The 22,668-nt window shown below is 35.2% G+C and overlaps 1 protein-coding gene across 11 annotated transcripts in view; it reads left to right on the top strand.

The window, feature by feature from the left end:
- DLG2 (discs large MAGUK scaffold protein 2) overlaps window positions 1-22,668 on the top strand; it is a 2,072,859-nt gene that overhangs the window by 12,555 nt on the left and 2,037,636 nt on the right. For all 11 annotated transcript variants that reach the window (XM_019450186.2, XM_019450181.2, XM_019450179.2 and 8 more), the window contains exon 2: window positions 3,530-3,661. In XM_019450186.2, coding sequence (XP_019305731.2) covers window positions 3,530-3,661 — 132 coding nt within the window. The remainder of the gene's footprint in view (window positions 1-3,529; window positions 3,662-22,668) is intronic.

Raw genomic sequence — 22,668 nt, 5'->3', positions numbered from 1 at the left:
TGCTCTGCTCTTAAAGATTTGTGTATTAAGTTCACCTTTTCTCCTACTATACTTTCATCATAATTTTCTTAACACCATATATTCTGTAATTTGTCCATTTTTAAGTTGTGGCAAATAATTTTATGTGTCATATTTTATTTTTTTTAAAAACTCATTTGTTAGCACTATTGCCATTCACTGTTTCAAATTTAAATTACCTGTCCCAAATTATTTATAACTTCTGGAAATGCTATTCTTAAACCAAGAAGTTGAACCTTAATTAGCTGACACATGATTACCTACAATTGCAATTATGTAACAGTCACTATGTCCTTTGCATTGCATTGCATTGCATATTTCCTGCAAAAATTTTCATTTTGCAAAATTATTCCCCACTCTCCATTTCTTCTTGTGTCTGCCTTCAGGTAGCCCAAATGTAGTTTCATTCTTCCAGGAGATGGTGGAGTCCTATGAAGATAGATTTCTTTTAATGAAGAAAATAGGAGAAGAGAATTGTGGTCATTATACTGGCAATTCAGGTGAAAAATTCTCCACTTCTAACTGGTTATTTGAATGTCAATTAAAATATTAGTGCTGATTGGATAATTATCTCAATTTTCTACTTTATCCAACTTGTCAACATCTGGCTAGGGGTTTTTGTCTCATAAAACAGGATCCTTGTCATCTTGTCTTTTTTATTTTTTTGCTTTATGTTTTCATCTTTTCACAGGTATCTAGTTTTAGGTTACCCTGGATATTATGCTGTCATTATTCAGAAATAAGAATTTCAGTAGAGTGAGCTAAAGGGCATAATGGAATTGACACAAGAAGGTGATCATTACTGATAACCAAAAGAAGAAAAAAGGGCAGCCATAATTCCAGCACTAGATGCTGGCATGCAAAAGTCTAAGGGAAACTTGACCATATTTGACCATTTGTTTTTCTTATATTCTAGCATCTTATTTTATGTGTCAGGTTTTTTCTCATACAGAGATGAGAAGCATAATAAGCTTTATTGGTTTAGAGAACATCTAGCTGCTTTGAATCAATACAGTGTCTTCCCTGGGTAGTTATTCAGTAAATATGTGTTGAATGAATTAGTTGAAGTCCTCTTATCTAACAAATTATATTTATAGATGTGATTATGGAAATGCTGTTGATACCTTTTTTTAATGTATCATTAAATTCAAAATTCATTTTAAATGAGTTTTATTCACAAGAATAAAAGATCAGAGTAAGAGAATACCTACAAAAATGACACAAAGCTAAAAAAGAGCTTAAAAATATAATTGTAAAAAAAAGGAAAAAAAAAGATGCCTAGGTTTAAGTACATTTTCAAAGACTACCTAACAAATGAAGGGATGAAAAAGACTAAAGCTTGAAATCTGGAGCCCAAAGATAAGTAGAAGTACTGAGGAAGGTATATTATAATTATGGTAGTGTTGATTACTTACATTAGTGGTTAGGAATGAATTAGAGTATGAGATCAATAAGCTACTATCATTTCAGGGAAACAGCTGATTTTTTAACTGTTGTCAAAATGTGCATTCAAATATTGCTTCTTGACTCAAAGAGTTAAAATATTTTATTGGGCAAAGTATGAAAGCATTTAAAAAATCAAAATTCTGTGCAAATGTACTAGCATATGTTTATGCTTTGTTTTAAAATTGGAGAGGGCTCCCTGTGCATCAACATTCATTTTTATTTATAACCTTTTTAGGTGACAAACTAATTACATGACATCCGTCTCCACTCATGACTGCCTATTGAAATTCTCCCTTCTTTCAATGGAGTAAACTTAAGATTTGCTATGTTATAGAGGAAAATTTGGGAAGACCTCACTGATACGGTGGTATAGGAGCAGAGATATGGAAGTGAAGGAACAAGCTTTATGGATATCTGAAGGAAGAATAATTAGGCAGAATAGTAGGTATAGAGACCCTGGGGTAGGAGAGTTCTTAGTATATGTGAGAATGAGCAGAGACCACTGTGGTTGGAGTAGACTGAGCAAGGGGAGAGGAGTAATGGCTGAAATCAGTGAGGTAGTCTTCAGCTAAGTGAGATGGGGAATCACTGGAAGATTTGAATTGGGGATGACATTATCTGGCTTATGATCTTTCTGGCTGCTGTGTTCAGAAAAGTCTGCAGGAAGGCAAAGGTGGTAGCATGTAGGTTGGTAGGAGGTTATTGCAATAATGCAGGGGGTAGTAGATATTGGTGCACCAGGTGGTAGTACGAGCAAATGATAGTGGTGGTATTTGATGTTAGAGCCAACAGAATTCACTGATGGATTATATGTAGAGAATTAGAAAAGGAGAACAACAAATGACTCCAAGGATTCTGGCCTGAAAAATTGGAAGGATGAGAGAGAACAACTGCAGGAGAAGCAGTAAAGGTAGATAAGATCTGGAGTTCAGTTTTGACAAGTTAAGTTTGAGATGCTCACTAGACATCCAAATGGAAATGTTGAGTGTACAGTTTAATATGAGACTGGAATTCAAGGGGAAATGCCTGAGCTATAAATATAAACGTGGGAGTCTTAAGGGTTCCGATAATATTTAAAGCCAGGAGACTTGCTAAAGTTACCAATGGAATGAGAATAGAGAGGAGTCTCCAGATGTTTAGAGGCTTGAGGAATGAGAAGGAACCAGAGAAAGCGAACAAAGGGCAGCCATAATATAGGAGGAAAAACCAGAAGATAGTGCTACCTTGGAAGCATTGGTGTGCTGGAATGGGCTCACGTCAGTTTGTAAGAGCCTACTGTTACATTTTTAACACATTTGTAAACTGGTTTAAATGCAGCCGTCTGAACATTAAGTTATGTAAACTTACATTAAATGAATTATGTTAAAAATAAAAGTAATAAATACTCAAAACTCATCACTTCCTAATATTTTTCTACATTTTGATACTACATATGTTCTTGAGGTTATTTGCATCTATTGTATCTGTATGGTGGGAAAGCTCTGTGATCAGTTCCCGGGTCTGCATTCAGTTAAGTCATGTGGGTATCTTGAAATTGGCCATGGTGGGAATATTTACACCTCGGATATTGCAAACGCTACAAATCAGGGCTCGATTTATTGTTCTGCTAAAAAAGTGATAAAGAAAATGTTAATAACGCAAGTGCAAGTTAAAAGCATATTATGTCTCTATCTGTTACACTGTGATTAGCATAGACATTGAGGAAGTATTTGTCCACTACTAAAAAATTATTTGATTCAGCAAAGAAATCACAAAATTGATGAAGGAGTGAGTGGAGGTTTATAACATAAGCCATCTTTGTTGTTTCATTTTTATCTTATTAATGTAACAAAAAAAATCAACCAACATTTATGTTGAAACTACATTTATCAATTACAACCCTAAATTGGCTCTGATGAGAAGAATTGGGCAAAAATCAATAAAAATATTCTTGAGAATCTATTGATTATATGGAATTTATAATGAAAAGTTATGCATCTTCTTATTACTTGTACATTTCATGTTATATATTAGGTTCCTATTTTTCCAGGACTATAAGACAGAATTTTAAAATCATGTTTTTCAGATACTGACCGAGCTTTATCATTACTGGAAGAATACTGCAAAAAATTAAGGAAACCAGAGGAACAGCAGTTGAAAAATGCTGTTAAAAAGGTGATGGGTATCTTTAGAAGCAGCTTATTCCAAGCTCTGCTAGGTATGTATTAAAAAGTTATCATTATAATGGTCAGAATTGGGCTTAATAGTTTGAGTAACGTGGTCAAAGAACCTAATGTTAACCAAACTTAAACTGGAATAATTTTCCATGATAGTGGAGGAAAAGATTTGTGTTTTCTGTTTTTTTTTTCTTTTCCTTATTTAAGGCTAACCTAAAAAAAAAAACTGTTAAAAAGTAGGAAAAATAGAGTAGTTATTAAAAATATAAATATTTAAAGAATGATTTGTATAGGAAGGGAAGTTTACACGGGAAGAAACCTGAGTGGTTTGTTGCCAAAAAACTGACAACAAATGCTGGAGAAGGAACCTACCTCCCTCTAGAGAAGGAACAGGCTATATAGCATGAAACATAATGGGTCATTTCTACTCAGCCTCTTAGTTGTACTTTTATTCTCTTAAAACAAAAGTTAAAATACTCTTTTCATCTTTTGCTTCTCTTATGAAAGTTTTTAATCCATATTTAAAATTCTATTGATGAAGATCTCAGTGCTTTGGAACTTTTGTCAATTTGTCATGAATTTAACCACATAATGTCAATCTTAGTTTAATCTCTAATGTGTTAAAGATTGTGTGGCTTATGTATGTGTGTCTTTATATGTGTATGTTTTGCATTTATGCAGATAACTTTTCATTCTTGGCATAATATTTTAATAGTTAAAATAAACTAGCAAAAGATATAAACAAACAAAAACTAACTTTAATCAACTAACTAAACAATTAAAAAAATCCACTCAATTATACTGTATTTTACTATGCTTAAACAGTACATTTTACAGAAATAACTGAGTCTACTACATATTCCCATTATTTTTTCAGGTCTGGTAGTGATGGATGTAAAATCTAAAAGTGATGGATGTAAAACCCATGTGGATTAATTTTGAAAACATTTTATGTATGTTTTTATTTTGTCTACCCTTACGGACAAAAACCCCAGCCTTATGGTGTGAATGTAATTTAAAAAACCATTAAATTTTGAAAATATAAAATTCAGCTATTGAATAAAAATAGAAGTAGAAAGCTTTATAGGATTATTTTGCCTGTGGATTAATTTCTTTAAAATATTTTTTTGTGGCTGGTAAGAATTAATGACACAAATAACTATAATCATCTTAGTGGTATTCAATAAAAACAACTCTAAATGGAGTCTTACAGAATTTAAATTAATCCTGCCATTAGAGAATAGTATTTTGGAGAACATTTTTAAACCACAAATTTCTCAATTAAAAATTAATAGTTTCATCTAGTTGATAACTAGTAAAGGTTATTAACTGAATGGCAGTATCTCTAAGTAGATTTGTATGATGTGCTTAGTTGACTCTGGCCAAGTGTTTTGAGAATTTGAATTTTTGAGAACTTGATTTAGGAAGAGTATTGTTAGATGCTTTAGATACTTTTACTATGCTTTGGTAATGTCGCCATTTGGTATCACAATATTATATGGGGAATAAAAGGGCAAACGAATGACAAAGAATTATGTTTTGCCATTGTTTTGGGTGAGTGATAAATATCTTGGCAAAAAAGCCTATAGCATAGTTTGAATTTCTCTAATAAAATGAAAGGCAACAATAATCTGTAAAAAGCTGTTATATAAGTAATCCTGGTGTTCAGCTTGGAATGGATAGATTTGCTTTGGCTAGTCTTTAAAAGTCATTTTGGGATAAACCAGACTGCAAAGATTGGAGCAACATTATGCAACAAAACATAATTTTCATTTCAGTTCTATATGGGTTGATAACTGATAACTAATTTTATTATTATTGAATGTTTGAGTGTTTCACTGTGTATTTTCTTTAAGGACTCAAAAGAAGAAAAACCAGGTAGCCCTCTGCATCCTGAAGGGGATTATATCATTATAAAAGGATAAGTAGGGAGTTATTGATAAATAGAGCATTGTTGATGGTCTGTAACTTTCTGTTTGAACTGGCTACCTCCTACCCTACCCTCCTCTTTTTTTCTGTTACAAGTAATGGAAATAGTGGCTTCACCTGTTCTTCTGAAAGTCAGACAGCCAGTACATTGAAATAATACCTTTCATGAATCTCAAATAGAGAAAGGAATCATAATGCAGAAAACCCAGCACAAGTGGGTAGTGAAGTAAAATATTATTATTTCAAGATGGACTGTAATGTTTACGTATCACCAGAAAACCAAGCCTTCTCTCGACAGATGAAAAGCATCACTTCAAAAATGAATACTAGTCTCCTTTTGTGGTCCTTCCATCATATGCTTTAAAAAAAAAATCCCACACGCTACTATGTCTTAGATGGTATTATCTGTGAATACAGAATTCTGTCTACATAATTTTGGCCATTATTATAGTGCATGAAAGCATTTTACAAGTGGGTTCTGTGTGTGGTGGAAGGCGGTGACAAAGGTATTGTTTTTTAATTTTTAAAATAATAACTTTATCAGATTATGAAAGCAATATGTTTATTCTTTAAAAATTTTTAAAATAAAGTCAAAGTAGAATATAAAATCCTATGGTAAGAGACATTCCTTTTATTGTAAATAGCAGGATATATGCTAAATGTAGACAATGATCAACTGTTTGATTAACTTTCTACCTCCTTGAGTTTCGGTATACTTTGTTTTAATTTTCCATCTATCAATAACTGATAGTGGAAAAACTCACTTAAACTTTAAAAAAGTTAGTAATTAGTGTTCATTAATGTAGAAAAAAGAAAAATCCTTTAAACAACAATGTGCTAGGAGCTGCACATTTAGATGTTGGGCTTAGGGTGACATCTTGTGGTAAAACTAAGGTAAAAGTTTTGTCCAATGATAATCACAGTTTTATATGATTACATTATTAGCTCTACAGATTTTGAATATAAGTAAATTGGATTTCTGTGATATTTTACAAATTAATTTAGGTATCTTTTATTTAGTTTAAAACATTCAGTTTTTCCAGCTACTCTATTAGGTTATTTATTCTTCATTTAGGTGATGAAGGAGCAATATGGAAATGTTTTTATTATTTTGATACTTCTCTTCCAGATGCTATTTGAATATTTAAAGATTTCCATTACCACTATAATTATTTGCAAGAAACATTTTAATAATATAATGGGTCAGTTCATTCTCAGATATGTACCTCAAATGTCCTTTGCTTTTATACCTTATTGAAAAATTTTTTATTCTTTATTTATTACTCATACAATTATGGATAGAACTATGCATATATACTTAATGAGTTTCAGCCCCTTTAAAATCTTATTAACCTTTTGATCTGATTTTATTTCCTCTTATTTCACTGCAGTGTGTGAGGGGGTCTTTTGGGGAAATATTTAGAAGAGAATGGACAGTAAAGTGCTATTTTCCTTAAAACCTTGCCAGTAGCAACATCTTAGAAAAGTGCTTATCCCTTGCGTGTCAGATTTTGTGTTATAGTAGAATACTTTTCATGTCCATAAATCTTAGCATAGAACCTTATGGATTCATAGGGGTAATACAGTAGATATACTACATGTTGGGATATACTGCATATTGGAATATACAGTAGATATACTACTATTTTGGGATTTATCACCTCCTTGTTGAAGCCTTCTGTCATATCCCTACTTGATAGTAACCTTAACCAGCCCTTTTATTATGGCTTGTAGCATTTTTTTTCAGATTACTGTAAAGCATTTATTATATTGCCTTATGAATACACTGAATATATTTCTGTCCCCTTAGTAGACTGTGAGTAGTTTGAGAGTTGAAGTTATATGTAAGTTATATGGGGATACTTTGTATCCCCAGTATATTGACTCTAATAAGAGAAGGCCTTCAATAAATTTTATTTATTCATTTACTCAATAGTTATTTTTAAAATTCCTGTTATGTATTAGAAATTGTGCTAGGCAATGGGGATACAACAATAAACTATAAAGGAGAGGATAGTCCTTGCCCTTATGGATAAATGAGAACGATCAAGTAGGGAAAAGAGGCATTAGGTATGTAGATAGTTGATTATTTAAATGTAGTGATGGCAAGTACTCAATACAAAATGTAGTGTTTTTCCAATATAGTAATTCCAATATAATGTTTTTTTTCAAAATAACATCTTTGTGAAAGCATCCTGGCTATTTTGCTCCTAATTATTCATTGTAATGTGTAATTTTTGCCACCTGCTCATAAGATAGTCAAAGAATTTTTTTTATTACAGATTATAATTTATTACAGATTTATTACAGATATAATATTACAGATTTTTATACAGATTATAATTTTATTACAGTAATTATATAATCCACATGGTTATATGAATTTGGAAAAACTTGGCTCTAATCCCCCAAAGCAGTGGTTCTCAAAGCATGGTTCTTGGATCAGCAGCATCAGCATCACCTGGAAACTTGGTTAGCATTGTAAATTCTTGGGCCTTACTCCATACCTACTGAATCAGAAACTCTGGAAGTAGTGCTCAGTAAATAGTGTTTTAATAAGCCTTTCAGGTGATTCTGAGGCATGCTAAACTTTGAGAACATATGTTCAAAATGATTAGGTATTTGGCCACTCAAGGAAAGTAATATAGCACATGAATATTATTAATACATTTGGTAAGATACGACCGTGTCATTTCTTTATTCTTGGGTTTTACAAAGATTTGATTTGATCCGTAACAAATATAATGAGCTATTATTCTAGGATATATTTTGAGCACCTTAAGAACCTATAACTTAATGAATATAATTATGGCATCTAATTTTCTTTTTAAAGTACAATAGTATATCTGAAACTGATTTTTTTTTTCTTTTGGATACTTAATGGTAGTGTCTACCTATGAGGCTATGGATAGAGAACAGCAAAGCTACACTGAGATGTTGCTATTGCACACACAAGGCTCACTAGTATGTGCTTGCTGACAGTTACAGATTTAATGAGGTGCTCCAGTAAAATATATAAATTGCTATATGTCAACACCTTTAAATAAGTCTTGACTGGTCAAAGCAGTACATGTTAGATTCCTAGATACTTTAAGTTCTACTCTTCTGCCTACTTCTGCTTACACAGGTATTTCAGTTATTACAATTGAGTAATAATAATTAATGAAGTATTTATGAAGTGTTTAATTTACATGGACATATGCAATTGGTATTACTAACGACAAAATCCTTTCCCTTAAGGAGGTTAAGGTCAATTGGGAAGGTAATATTCACATATATACAAACAAGTACAAGACAGGATATAAATCAAGGACTAAACTCTGAAGGCTAGGCCAAGCTGCTGTAGGAGTTTAGAGAAGCATGGGATCATGGTACATTGGTGTTGGTAGGAAAGCTCTTATATAAAATGTAAACTTGAGCTGGGTCTTGATGATAGGATTTGGGTAAGAAGAGGATAGAAAAGGACATTTTTTCCATCCATCCATTCATTCAAAAGATATTTACTGAACATTGTGCTTGGCATTGTGATATATACTGGGGAGACAAGCTTTAAACAAAATTGCATAGTTATGTTTACAATTATGGTAAATGATACAAAGGACAAGGAGAGGGTGCTATGAAAAGAGGCTTAACCTTTGCAGTGGAATTGGGGAAAGCTTTCTTAGGGAATTGGTATTTGAGGTGATGAAAATTATACTGATTCATGGAGGTCAGAAGGAGAGCGAGGAAACAGATGTGACGAGAACAAGGGTTCTTATGTTATTTATGTTTATAAATACATTTATGTTTTTAAAATGTCTAGGAATTAGATAAAGCATCACATTAAACTTAAGTCTCTTCCAAAGGCTTATTTAAATTTGAAGGTAAACTTGGACAAACAGGAGTGGTAATGTAAAATGTGGCCCAAACAATCCTTATTATAGCCCTTTGTTAAACTGTCATATACTGAGTGTGATTAGTTGTGTGTTTCATGTCACATGGAATCAAGTATATCTTAAGTTAAATTTGACACTTCACATTAGATACCATCAAAAGAGTTGGATGCTATTCTTGGCTCTGGACTCTGTATCTTTGCTGGAGAATTTATGTCACCAGATGGCACTATTTAACAAAATTTATGTACTTTGGATGCTTATAAGGCTGGTTGTTTCTAAATGAAACAATTTTATTTGTGCTATAGCTGAAATAGGAAAAATTAATTTATTTTGATGGCATGTGAGACTTCTCTACAGAGGAAGGTAGTGAAACCCTAAAACTTTGAGAACATGAAAGGATTTGGGTGATTTCTGCTTAAGTACAGAATAAATAAGAATTTGGTAATGATCACTGTCACTGATCTATGGCAGGTGGCAAAAAAGCAGAACACTATAGGTTTGCCCATCTAGGTTTTCCCAAAGCTATTGTAATAATATTATGAATATTTTAACCTTGAATTTAACTTTCAGATGTAGGGATTTGATATGCATGATAAAAACATAGAGAAAATTCTATAAGATTATTTTAGGAATAGGCCTTTCTAGATGTCTTGAAATATTATGATAATAATATATTAATTTTTTTCAATAGAGCATATGATCTTTTGAACTATAGAACTAAAAAAATTAATAGAACATGATGTAGATGTTTTTTTCTTAGTGTAAAGTTTCATCTCAAGGAAATAAGTATTTGTTACTTTCTTGGTTAAAAATTTCCTTAACACTTTTCTTACCTTTAAGCAGAATTAGTCACTTTCTTCCTTATGTTTCTGTATTTGTTCATGTTTCTGGTGCAGCAGATATTACATTGTATTACTGTTAATTGATTACATGTTAGTTTCCCTCATGTAAGCTGTGAGCTTCTTGAATGCAGGGACTGATTCTAATTCAGTGTGTAGCACATGTCTGATATGGAATATTCTGTCATTAAATTTCTTTCATTTGACAAAATACATTTTGAACCCCTGCTGTCTAAGAGATACTGTATCAGGCTCTGAGAATTTAGTGACAAGAGACATGTGAACCTATTTTCATAGAGTACGTAATCTGCTAAGAGAGACAGACATTAAACAAGTACTATAGTGATAAGTAGTTTGAAATAAAAGTTATTTGGATTAACCAGTAAAATCATAAGGAATTACTTAACTGGTCAAATTCATGTTAGTGTATTGTGTTTGTTTAAAAATATTTATTCTTTTAAAAAATATATTATTTTTTACATTTATTTATTTATTTTTGAGAGAGAGAAAGAGATAGTGAGCAACCAGGGGAGGGACAGAGAGAGAGGGAGAGAGAGAATCCTAGGCAGGCTCCATGCTATCAGCACAGAGCCCGATGTGGAGTTTGGACTCACGAACTGTGAGATCATGACCTGAGCTGAAATCAAGAGTCAGACACTTAACCGACTGAGCCACCCAGGTGCCCCTAAAAATGTTTATTCTTAAAAAAAAACAAACAAACATTTATTTATTTATTTATTTATTTATTTATTTATTATTTATTATTTAAGTAATCTCTACACCCAGTGTGGGGCTTGAACTCATGACCTTGAGTTCAAAAGTCACATGCTCTGCCAACTGAGCCAGCCAGGTACCCATTAAAAACGTTTAAATACTGTTTATTAATTAAAACCTCCTAGTCGTATCTATTATCGTTATAAATTCCAACTTCTCACCTGTAAGGTTCCCCATCTCCTCTGCCTACGTCTCATCTCATCTCTTCTCTACTCACTACATTCCAGCCACATGGCCTTCTCTCTGTTCCTAAATGCTGTTCATGACATTTTCACATGCTTTTCTTTTGTTTGGAGTACATTTCTACCTAAATCTTTGCCTTATTGGCTTATATCATTATTTAGGTCTCAGTGCCTCTAAAGTGCCTTTCTACCTCACTTCCCATTTCCACCCCACCCCCAAGTCATACCTATCACATTACTTTTTTTTATTTTTGTGACTGTGTGGATCACTATGAGAAATTTTGTTTATGTGTTTTTTTCATGAGTCTCTCCACTAAAATGTAGATTTGATAAGAGCAGCCATCTTGCCTCTCTTATTCATTGCTGTATCTGTTATATTAACTTAGTGCCTAACACATATTAGCCATTAAATAAATATTTATTAAATGAATGATGAATAAGTGAGTGTTGCTGCATGCCTGGTACTATGTTAGATTCTTGCTTAAGTTAGAAATGTACTCATTTGAAAGGAGTAGAAAGCTTATGTAAGTAGGGTTTTACTTTTTACTACATAATAGGAAATCTGAAGGTAGGCAGTTTCTGGCATTGGGTCAGCATCTCAGGAAAGTTCTGGTCAATGTCTTTGCTGGGTGGAAATTGTAATATGTCCTTAGGGAGAAATGTAGGAGTATAGTGCCAGTAGAACCCAAGGCAAGTGTTGTCAGCCAGGTTGAGCACTTGGGAGCTTTGTCATGAGCTGACTGCATGAGCGGCCATCAGTATGCTCAAAGACCATATGGACAGGGACATTGCCTCAGGACCAGAGGAGCAGAGAACAGCATTTAAATCCAGTGAATACAACCTATTTCTACCCCCAAGAGTATGATGGCTATGATGGCAGATAAACTGTATGCCCCCTCCAGAATTGTTTACTCACATATAGCTGGGCATTATTTTAGAGATAAGCAGAATGATGGGTAGACTATAGGGATTTAGGGTTTCTGAGGCAGCTGGATAAGCCACGGACACAGTAAAGATCTATACAATTTGCTTGCACATCCATGGTGTAGTGTATGTTTTACACGAGACTCCATTATATTGAACATAGCTCTCAATGTAGATTCTAACTTCATACTCTTTTCAAATTTGGGATTGAGTGTTGAAAAAGATTAATCACAAGAAGGAGCAATGGGAAAGGAATTATTTGACAAGAATATGATAGGAAAGTCTTCCCTTTCATCCTGTTAGTTCTGGTTTCTGGCAAAAATAGACATGGTGTAAAATGAAGTGCATTGATCTACTTAAGTTTGTTTACATGAATTGGTCCTAAGAGTTGCTTAAGAAAACACTTATCCCCTACATTATTTGCTGCTCAGAAGCCTTGGAACTTCTTACACTATATTAGGAATTCTAAACATTCTAGTAATAACCTACAGATACACTATGCAGCATAAATTTCCCTGATTTCTAGTTTCTGCGTCCCTGGGTTCTACTTTATATTCATTTTCCAGTTTGCTGTCAAAATAATAAACCTTCACGAAACCATAAAATTAGCATTCTCTTTGTAGGCTATATGTATATATGCAAATTGAGTCATCAAATGTACCTAGAACCACAAAACTCCATTGGGCATGGCATTTCTTACAAATGCCTTGATCACGAATCCCTAGAATTTTAAGGCACTTTTAATTAAGCTCACAGAAACAAATTATACAGAATATTAAACAATACTTTCACAAAAACCTTGAGTTATAAAAATAAGCCACTTAAAAATTAATAATTTCTTCAGAAATAAGCTTCATGCTTTAGAAATAGTTTCTGCAAAAGTTTCTTGAAGAAGAGTTTAAGAGCTCTTCAACTGATCAAAATAGGACAATAATTATAAATATGAAGGTGAGTTTTAGATTTCATCAATTGAGATAATTGGTGCATGAACAAAACTTGATTATTTTAGGTGCAGAGCTCCATTATAAATTTTCAGGATACATGTTTACATTTTTCTGCCATTTTTCTCATAAAATCTAATTTTTAAAACTTTCTAGAATGGGAGGGGCACCTGGGTGGCTCAGTCGGTTAAGCAACTTTGGCTCAGGTCATGATCTCACAGTTTGTGAGTTCAAGTCCCACATCGGGCTCTGTGCTGACAGCTCAGAGCCTGGAGCTTGTTTTGGATTCTGTGCCTCTCTCTCTCTCTGCCTGTCCCCTGCTTGCAATGTGTCTCTCTTTCTCAAAAACGAACATTAAAACAAACAAACAAACAAACAAACAAACCTCTCTAGAAGGGAGCCCCTGGAAATTTGGGAAATTAAACATATTTAACAGCTCTCTGTAAGTACTAAACCAATTTTGGTGCAGGATACTTCCATTTCTCAAGTTTGAGTATTTATAATTGTAACATGGAAGGAGGTGAGCTAATGACTTTATTTATAAAAATGGATAATTATGGAGAGGAATAGTGACTCTGCATATTGAATGAGCATTGTAGAAAATAGACAGTAATGCCTGATACACAGCAGAGCCAATCACTGAGACAAGGATTTCCTTGTATGAAGCAAAGAAAGAGTTTATTTGAGAGATAGTCATACGAGGACATAGGAGGCTGGCTCAAATTTGTCTCCCCTGATGGAGATTAGAACAAATTTTTGTAATCCTAGGGATTGAAAAGGACAGGGAAATTTATCACTATTCATGAAGAAATATGGGACATGCAAACTGAGCAAATATATATAACAGTCATCCCATGTTCATTTTGAGGTGCAGACTTAACATTAAAATGAAGCAAAATTTGGCTCCTGCCATTAGGAGGTCATTTTCAGGACCAAGGGAGGGGCTGTGGGCATGCTCAGAGCTGATATAAAGTATATGGGATCTTAGACTTGTCATCTCTGGTAAGGAATGCAGAGTTTTGCTTGTTCATAGGATGGAACCATATTGGTGGCTTTCATTTCTGTCAGGCCAGGTCTCTGTGGAGACCGCTATTGGATTTTTTAGTGGTGTCTGAAAAGAAACAATAGGTGATTAAGAAGAAACAGGTCTCTGAAAACCAAGTTTTAAATTTTCTGTTAGTCTTAACCTTATTAACCCTATGGAGCACTGCTTTAGTAATAGTCTGCGATAATTTTATACTTTCAAATTTGAAATATTATCATTATTTTGGCTTTGTGGACAATCTATTCCTTGGATGAGTTCTTTGATTTCCTTTTTAGCAATAATCTCTTCTTTTATCACATGTCAGCCACTTACTCTTATGTTTTATTTTACATCTTATCATTATTTAATAACCATGTCCCTCTAAAATCTCCACTCTGACCACCACTCATCACCTTTTTTGATCCTGTTCATTTCTATATTTCCCTTATCATCTTTCTTTGATCCCATAAGCACTGCTAAATGATCAGTACTATATATTTTCATGATCTGTAGCTACCATAAGTCCTCATGTCTCTCCTTACCCAGCTTAGAATACATGATTCATTGCTATAATTAACCATTTGCATACATCTTCAATTTCTTTGTTATTCCTGCCATCTGCTGGCAAAATCCAACCTGTGGTTAACCCAATCTCTGTCTCTTCCATGCCTGCACCAATGCAGCCAAATGTAGCTGAAGAAATATACACAATCTTGTTAACTGATTTCACTTTAAATTTATGACCAGAAAGCTTTTTTTTTCTTGGACAGTTCACTTTCTTGTTTTTGTAGGGAACATTTCATAGCCTCTTTCTCCTCAAATATAATACACTTCACATTCTGCAACATTATCATCTGATTTTTTTTTACTGAGACAATAAAAACAGTCAAAAGAGAACTTCCTTATATTTTTACCAGTTAGTCTACTAACCTACCTATATCTGTATCCATATATTCTGCCTTCCCTTTTATTAAAGTGGATTACCTGTCCCTCTTTTTATCTAAGGCCAAATCCTCCTGTTGGATAGAGTATCAAGTCAAGAGTCCTAGAAGGTAACAGAAAGCTTTCTCAAAGAGAATTTATTGAAGGATCTGTTTACAAAGACAGGGTGCCTGAGTGGCTCACTTGGTTGAGTGTCCAACTTTGGCTCAGGTTATGATCTTGCAGTTCATGAGTTTGAGTCCCATGTCAGGGTCTGTGCTGACAGCTCAGAGCCTAGAGCCTGCTTCAGATTCTGTGTTTCCCTCACTTTCTGCCCCTCCCCTGCTCTCTCTCTCTCTCTCTCTCTCTCTCAGAAATAAACATGTAAAAAAAAAAACACACACACACACACAAAGATATGGGCAGAGTTATGGGAACTATCCAGGGATGGAAACACTTGGGGAATAAGAATAGTGGGAACCTGGGGTGCCTGGGTGGCTCAGTCGGTTGAGTGACTGACTTCGGCTCAGGTCATGATCTCATAGTTTGTGAGTTCGAGCCCCGCGTCAGGCTCTGTGCTGACAGCTCGGAGCCTGGAGCCTGCTTCCGATTCTGGGTCTCCCTCTCTCTCTGCCCCTCCCCCTCTCATGCTCTGTCTCTCTCTGTCTCAGAAATAAATAAACATAAAATAAAAATAAAAAAAAATTAAAAAAAAAAAAAGAATAGTGGGAACCTGAAGGAGCAGGAAGAGCAAGCTATCACTGTAACACAGAGAGCTATAACCAATGGAGGGGCTGTCTGTTAGAAACTATGGCTTTAGCGGAAGAGGAGCCAAACCGTGGCCCCAAAAGGAGAGAGCTGGAGAAATAAACATCCAAACCCCTCTCTCCTCCCTACCCTGATCTTCGGCTTGTGCCTCCCATTAGTGGACTTGAACTGGAAGCCAGAGGGCAATAGAGCCAGATGACATAGTTTGTTGAGGTCAGCCTCCTAGGAATAGAGCAGGGTGAATAAAAGGAAAAACATGATCTGGAAAGGCAAATGGAGCAGATTCATGACAGTTCTATCCTGGTTTTCCTCATTTACTTAAAGAATATGCTACTGTAAATATTCTTTGTCTCTTTGCAATTAATTCACCTTCCTATTAAATTATGCCTGTTAGCACATAAACATCTTTTCTTGAAAAAGATTTGTTTGAATGTTTTATTATTTATTTTTGAGAGAGAAAGAGAGAGCAAGCAGGGGAGGGGCAGAGAGAGAGGGAAACACAGTAAACATCTCTTCTTAAAAGAAGAGTTTGGAGTAAGGGTTAAGAGTAAAGTTGTGTTTATATCTTGGTTCCTCTGCCACTTTCTGTTTGTATGGTCTGGACAAGTTTCAGAACCACTCTGTGTCCCAATTTTTCAATCTGTAACATGGGGGTGATGATAAAAGTGCCCATTTTGTAGGGTTGTCATGAGGATAAATAAGCTAATACATGTATTGCATTTCAATCAATGCCAATCAAATACATAATAAGTATTTGCTACTATTGTCATCTTCAAAATCTATTCTCTTCATTGTCACTTCCCTTCACCTTGTCTTCTGGTTTCTGTCTGCATTAGGCCAGTGGAAGATACTAACAGATCAGAAGAAAGAGAGAAAAGACAGGTTGGGTTATTTATTCTTCTGGCCCCTTTTCTTCTGGGCCATGATTTAGCAGTGAGTGCATTCTTCTACATAAGGCAACAGTTTTTGTATGTAGGCCTTTTCGCTTTTCACTAATCCCTTTAAGAGCAAAGTTTATGATAAGAATTGTTTATATTCGTACCCAACACTTCTTTATCTCCCATTTTCTCTTGAAGCTACTCCAGATTAGGCTGTTGTTCTCTCCACCCTAAAGAGATTGTAGTTGTCTGGGTTATTGTGATATTGTGATTTATAAGAAATATGTGTTTGGTCATATATATTTCTCATTTGTATGGTCTTCATTCTTTGCTCTGAACCCACAGGGCCTAAAATCCTTAGAATTTCCTTCCATAAGAGCAATAAAGGTGTCTTTTGTTATGTTAATCAGATTACTTTTGCAAAGCCATTAGGTAACTCAAGGCTGAGGGAGGAGCTTGTTGACAGGAGAGCCAACTCTGTGATTGGAGGAATGGAACTTTCAACTCCCCTTCCCCCACTTTAGGAGAAGGAAGAGGAGTTAGAGATTGAATTCCATTGCTAGTGATCAATGATTTAATGAGTCATGCCTACGTAAGGAAGCCCCCATGAAAACCCAAAAGGACAGGGTTAGGAGATTTTCCAGGTTGGGAAACTTGTGGAGATTTGTGGGGAGTGGTGCTCCTGGAGAGGGCATAGAAGCTCAGCATATTGTCTCTATACCTTGCCCTCATATATCTTTTTAGTCTGTTCCTGAATTATATCCTTTTATAATAAACCTGTGATCTCGTAAGGGAAATGATTCTCTGAGTTCTGTAAGTCTCTCTAGCAAATTAATGGAATGTGAGAAGGACGTGAACCTTCAATATGTAGTTGGTGGGTTAAGAGCACAAGTAACAGCCTGGGCTTGCCACTGGCTCTGAAGTGGGTTGGGTGGGGCAGGTAGTAGCAGTCTGGTAGGACTGAGCCCTTAACCTGTGGAATTCCACGCTATCTCTGGGTAGATATTATCAGAATTTATTTTAATTCTCATTACCCTAAGTGTAATGTGACTCCTGCCTCTCCCACCAGTTTTATTAACACTGTCAGCATTGCTCACTCCTGTCCAATACTGTTGGGCTTGAACTTTTCCTTGAACTGGCTTTCTACTTCAAGGCATTTGTACTTGCTGTTTTCTCTGTCTGCAAATGTTTGCCTGCTTTCTCACTTACTCAAGTACCTGTCTACTTGTCACCTCCTCAGACCTCTCTAGGGCACTCTGTCCAAAATAGACACCCTTTACCCATTGCTCGTTTTTGCTTACTCTATTTGACTCTTCTTTATTGTACTTATTAATATGTATTTTCTTGTGCTATATATTTGTGGTCTTTTCCTCCCATCTTTAATGTAATCTTGAGGGCAAGAACTTTGTTGTCCTGTTCATTTTTCGAATCCCAACACTTAATAGAGTTCATGGAATATAATAGGAGCTAATATAATTTGGTGAATGAGGGAAAAGCTAATTTACTACTGATGGTCAACTTTTAGATTTTGGCAAGGTAACTGCATTAATACTTTTTTTGTTTTTGCTTTTTCTATAAAATCAAAATCATTGGAATCTTAGATGAACAATGTTGAAAAATATATTCATTTATAAAGGGCTCTTGTGTTTGCAATATTTTATAGTTAATACAGTGAGAATTTTGCATTTATTTTCAGGGTCTTTGTGCCAAGAGCTCGGGGCATTGAAGAATGTGATTTATGAGGTCAGGAAAGTACATTAGGTTAATTATTCTACTGCATTGCCAAGCAATCTCTTGGTGTTTGATGCTATGAAATGATCAAAACAGCATCATTTAAAATTGGTAGGCCTATTAAACATGCAAATTTTACTTGTTTACATGTCCTGTTCCTTTTTGAGGTTATTGCTGATAATATAAATATATATATATATATATATATATATATATATATATATATATATAATACTATGCAGTCAGTGCTTTGAAAATTTAACAGAATAAAAATACGGATCTGTTAATAATATGAGTTAACTTCTAGTGTTTAAGGCAGAAGTGTTCTTAGATATCTTTTTTCTTTTACATACTTGAAACTTTCTCTTGAAATTCTTGATTGCATCTCGGATGTTTTGAGAAATTTAAAACTACTGCTTAAAAATGTATTTTTACTGATATAACTATTCTTTATGATGTATTTACCTATGCTTTTAATTCATTTATATGTTAATTTAACAGATATTTATGGAGCAGCTATGATGTGTCAAACACTGATAAAGATGCTGGGTATGTATCAGTGAACAAGATAGATATGGAATTTATATGTCATGGAGTTTATAGTTAAGTGGAGGGGTATCAGCAATATACAAACATATGATATGGAAAAGAATAAGGCAAGGAAGGGGAATAGAGAGTACCATGGAGTGGGGAGAAGGACTGATATTTTAAGAGTAGTTAGTGTGGTCCTGTCTAAGAAGACATTTGAGTAGACTTGAGAGAGCTGAAGGGCTGAATTATGTGGCTATTTGTGGAGGAAAGAGCGAGTGCAAAGGTCCTAAGGAGAGTGCATGTGTAGGTTATTCCAGAAATAATAGGAATCCAGCGTGATGGACTCAATCACTCGATTGAGAGACAGTAGTAGGAAATGAGCTTGGTTATGGTAGGAGGACAGATTATGTAGGGATTTAGTAGTCATTATAAATACTTTAATTTTTATTATGGATTATCTAGGAAACTGTTGGTGGTTTTGAGAAGAATAATATGGTCTGAATTATGTCTGGAATGACCAACTTCACATTGTTAAAATTGACTGAAAGGATGCAAAGAAGAAAATGGAGAGATGAGTTAGGAGTTCATTGTAATATTCCAGGTAGAGATGATTATGGTTTATTTATCTATTTTTTTAAAAGTTTATTTATTTTGAGAGAGAGAGAGAGAGAGAGCACCTGTGTGAGCTGGGTAGCAGCAGAGAGAGAGGGAGAGAGAGAGAATCCAAAGCAGGCTCTGTACCATCAGTGCAGATGAAACGCCCAGAGTCTAAGAGACCCCCAAAAATGAACCACCAGAGTCCAGAGTCAAAGCTAAGCAGCAAGGGTCATTTATTGCAGGTTCGAACCTGGACCTCTGCGCCCCCGTTGCCGGTGACGCCAAGAGGCCCTGAGAGAGGTTTTTACACCCCTTTTATAGACAGGTACAAACAAGTCATGGGGAAATCAGGAATTTTCCACAGTTACAGAGCTGCGATTGGTTGGTGTTTAAAGTTGGACACTTAACAGTATTCGATTGGTTCCTGCCTTTAGGTCAGACCACAACCGGGGGTACGGGTATCACAATGATTGATCAGGAATACACAGATGTGCCAGGCAACAATGATTGATCAGGAGTACACGGATGTGCCAAGTAACAATGGTTGATCAGGAATATACAGATGTGCCAGGCAACAATGATTGATCAGGAATACATGGGCGCGCCAAGCAATTGTACAGAAGCGGAACAAGCTGGTTAAGCTTGGTTAGGTTTCAGTTTCCTGTAACTTAAGCTTTTAAGTTTCAATTTTCTCAGGCCTCTCACAGAGCCTGATGTGGGGTTCCATCTCATGAACTGTGAGATCATGATGTGATCCAAAATGAAGAGTCGGATGCTTAACCGACTGAGCCATCCAGGCACCCTGAGACAATTGTGGTTTAGATTAGGGTGTGACAGCAGTGAGAGTGGTGAGAAGTGCTTAGATTCTAGATTTTGAAGGTAGAGCCAATGGGATTTACTAATAGATTGGATTTCAGGATTGAGAAAAATAGAGTAAAGAGGACTAATTTTTTTTTTTTTTTTTACCCTGAGCATCTGGAAATATTGCATTCCCATTTTCAGAGATGGGGAAGTCTAGTAAAGCAGCATATTTAGGGCAGGGGTGGAAGATCAGGCATTTAGTTTTGGAAGTGTGAAATTTGAAATAGCCATGTGGATATGTTAAATATACAGTTGGATATAGAAATCTGGGAGATATCAAGGATTGAAGCTTAAATTTGGGAAAACTTAGAGTATTAATGTTTTTTAAAACCACGAGACTGGAGGGAGAAGCAAGAGGTCGTGATATGCACAGTACTATGAAAATATTTATTAAATTCTCTGAGGCTGATAGTGTTCATAATTGATGTTGAAATTATTTTCTTGCTAAATGTTGTGCAAAAATCTTCATTAAAGTTTCTTATAGAAACCAGTTACTTAGTTGGATACAGCACAGCTTTTAACTGGCTTTTATCTTTTTAAAGTCAAAATAATTTATTTCCTAACTTCTTAAAAGTGTCAATTACTAGGTAAAAAATTTATTCTAACTGGCCTAAGTTCTAATTTCTATAAATAGTAGCATTATGGGATTCAATTTCAAATTTAAAAGAGGTCATGCTTATTTAATCATTTTAAGAATTTACCTGATTAATTAATATACCAATACTTGACTTTTAAACCTTCTGGAATTGATTTATCAAGATCATTTCTAATGTGACAGAGATTAAGTCTAGAAATAGATGACCCTGGGACTTAGAGTTCTTGGTTGAGAATGACTGACCAATGCCATGCAATTGAAGTAGAAAAGGGATTTATTGAGAGGATGTAAGATACTTTATAAAAACTGCAGGAAGGCTGGAAATCAGACTCAGAGAATAGACAGGAGCCAAAAATTACAAAGCATAGTCAAGATTTCCCCACAGAAAAAGAGTTCTAATGATGCTGATCTTTTACCATTACCAGTGTCTACTAGCTACCACACCACACTTCTGGATTGTGGCTTCCTAACATTCATCACTGGGCCTTACACTCTTGATTCTACCACAGTCATCATGAATTATTTTTTACTTTCCCAGCACTGTTAGTCATTCTGTGAAGATTAAATGCCTAGGTCAAGAAATATGATGTAAATATCACTGTGACATAGTAAGAAATGTATATATTTGGTCTCTGCTGCCCCCCCCCCCCCCTTTTTGGGGACACAGTTTCTAAAATTCTTGGAATCTACAAAAATGTTTTTGTGTATGCTAATGAGATGACAGGTAGCTGGACTCCTGGATAGCCTCAGGATGGGGGCTGGTTGCCAAGGGAAGCAATGGAGTGATTAGAAAGTTGAGTCTTTCATCCCTGCTCCTTGAAGTCTAGGAGCAGAGAGGGACTGGAGATAGAGTTCAGTCACCAACGGCTAATGATTTAATCAGCCTTGCCTATGTAAAGTAGCCTTCATAAAAAAAACCTAAGGTGGTTCCAAGAGCTTCTGGATTGGTGAACACATGGAGGTACTGGAAAGGTAGTGTGTCTGGAGAGGACATGGGAGACCTCTTTCTTTCCCCCAAATTTTGCTCTATGCATCTCTTGATGTGACTGTTCCTGAGTTGTATCCTTTTATAATAAACCAGTAATCTAGTAAGTAAACTTTTCCTGAGTTCTGTGAGCTGTTCTAGAAAATTATTGAACCTGAGGAAGGGGCTGTAGAAATCTCTAATTTATAACTGGTTGCTCAGAAGCACAGATGACAACCTAGACTGGGGATTAAGATCTGAAGTCAGGATGGATGGCATTGTGGCACTGAGCCCTTCACTGATGGGATCTGATGCTGACTTTAGGCAGATATTGTTAGAATGGATTTGAATTGTAGGACACCCAGTTGGTGTCCACAGAGAATGGGAAAGTTGCTTGGTGTGAGAAACTCCTATGTACTTGGAGTTCAGAAGTATTTAAATAGTGTAGAGTGTTGAGATAAGGGACAGTTTTTTTTTTTCTTACCATGCCACTCAGTATGTTGAAAATGGTCTAAAGATTGCTTGTGGAAGTGGATGTTGTCAGGGTTGGAGCTTGTGAGTTATAGTGAAGTGGTAAAAGCAGGGCTGTTTGAAATCAGAAATGTGGTGTCTATCCTGATTGGATGGGAGCCCTTAAAGTGTGGGGCAAACTGACTGACGGGCTAGTGGTGCAGGCGGTGAAAGGATCCAGCCAAGGTAGAACAAAGGAGATAG

The sequence above is a fragment of the Panthera pardus genome, unplaced genomic scaffold, assembly GCF_024362965.1.
Source record: "Panthera pardus isolate Hobbes unplaced genomic scaffold, ASM2436296v1 HiC_scaffold_12, whole genome shotgun sequence".
Lineage (NCBI taxonomy): Eukaryota > Metazoa > Chordata > Mammalia > Carnivora > Felidae > Panthera > Panthera pardus.
This window is presented reverse-complemented; position numbering and strand designations above follow the sequence as displayed.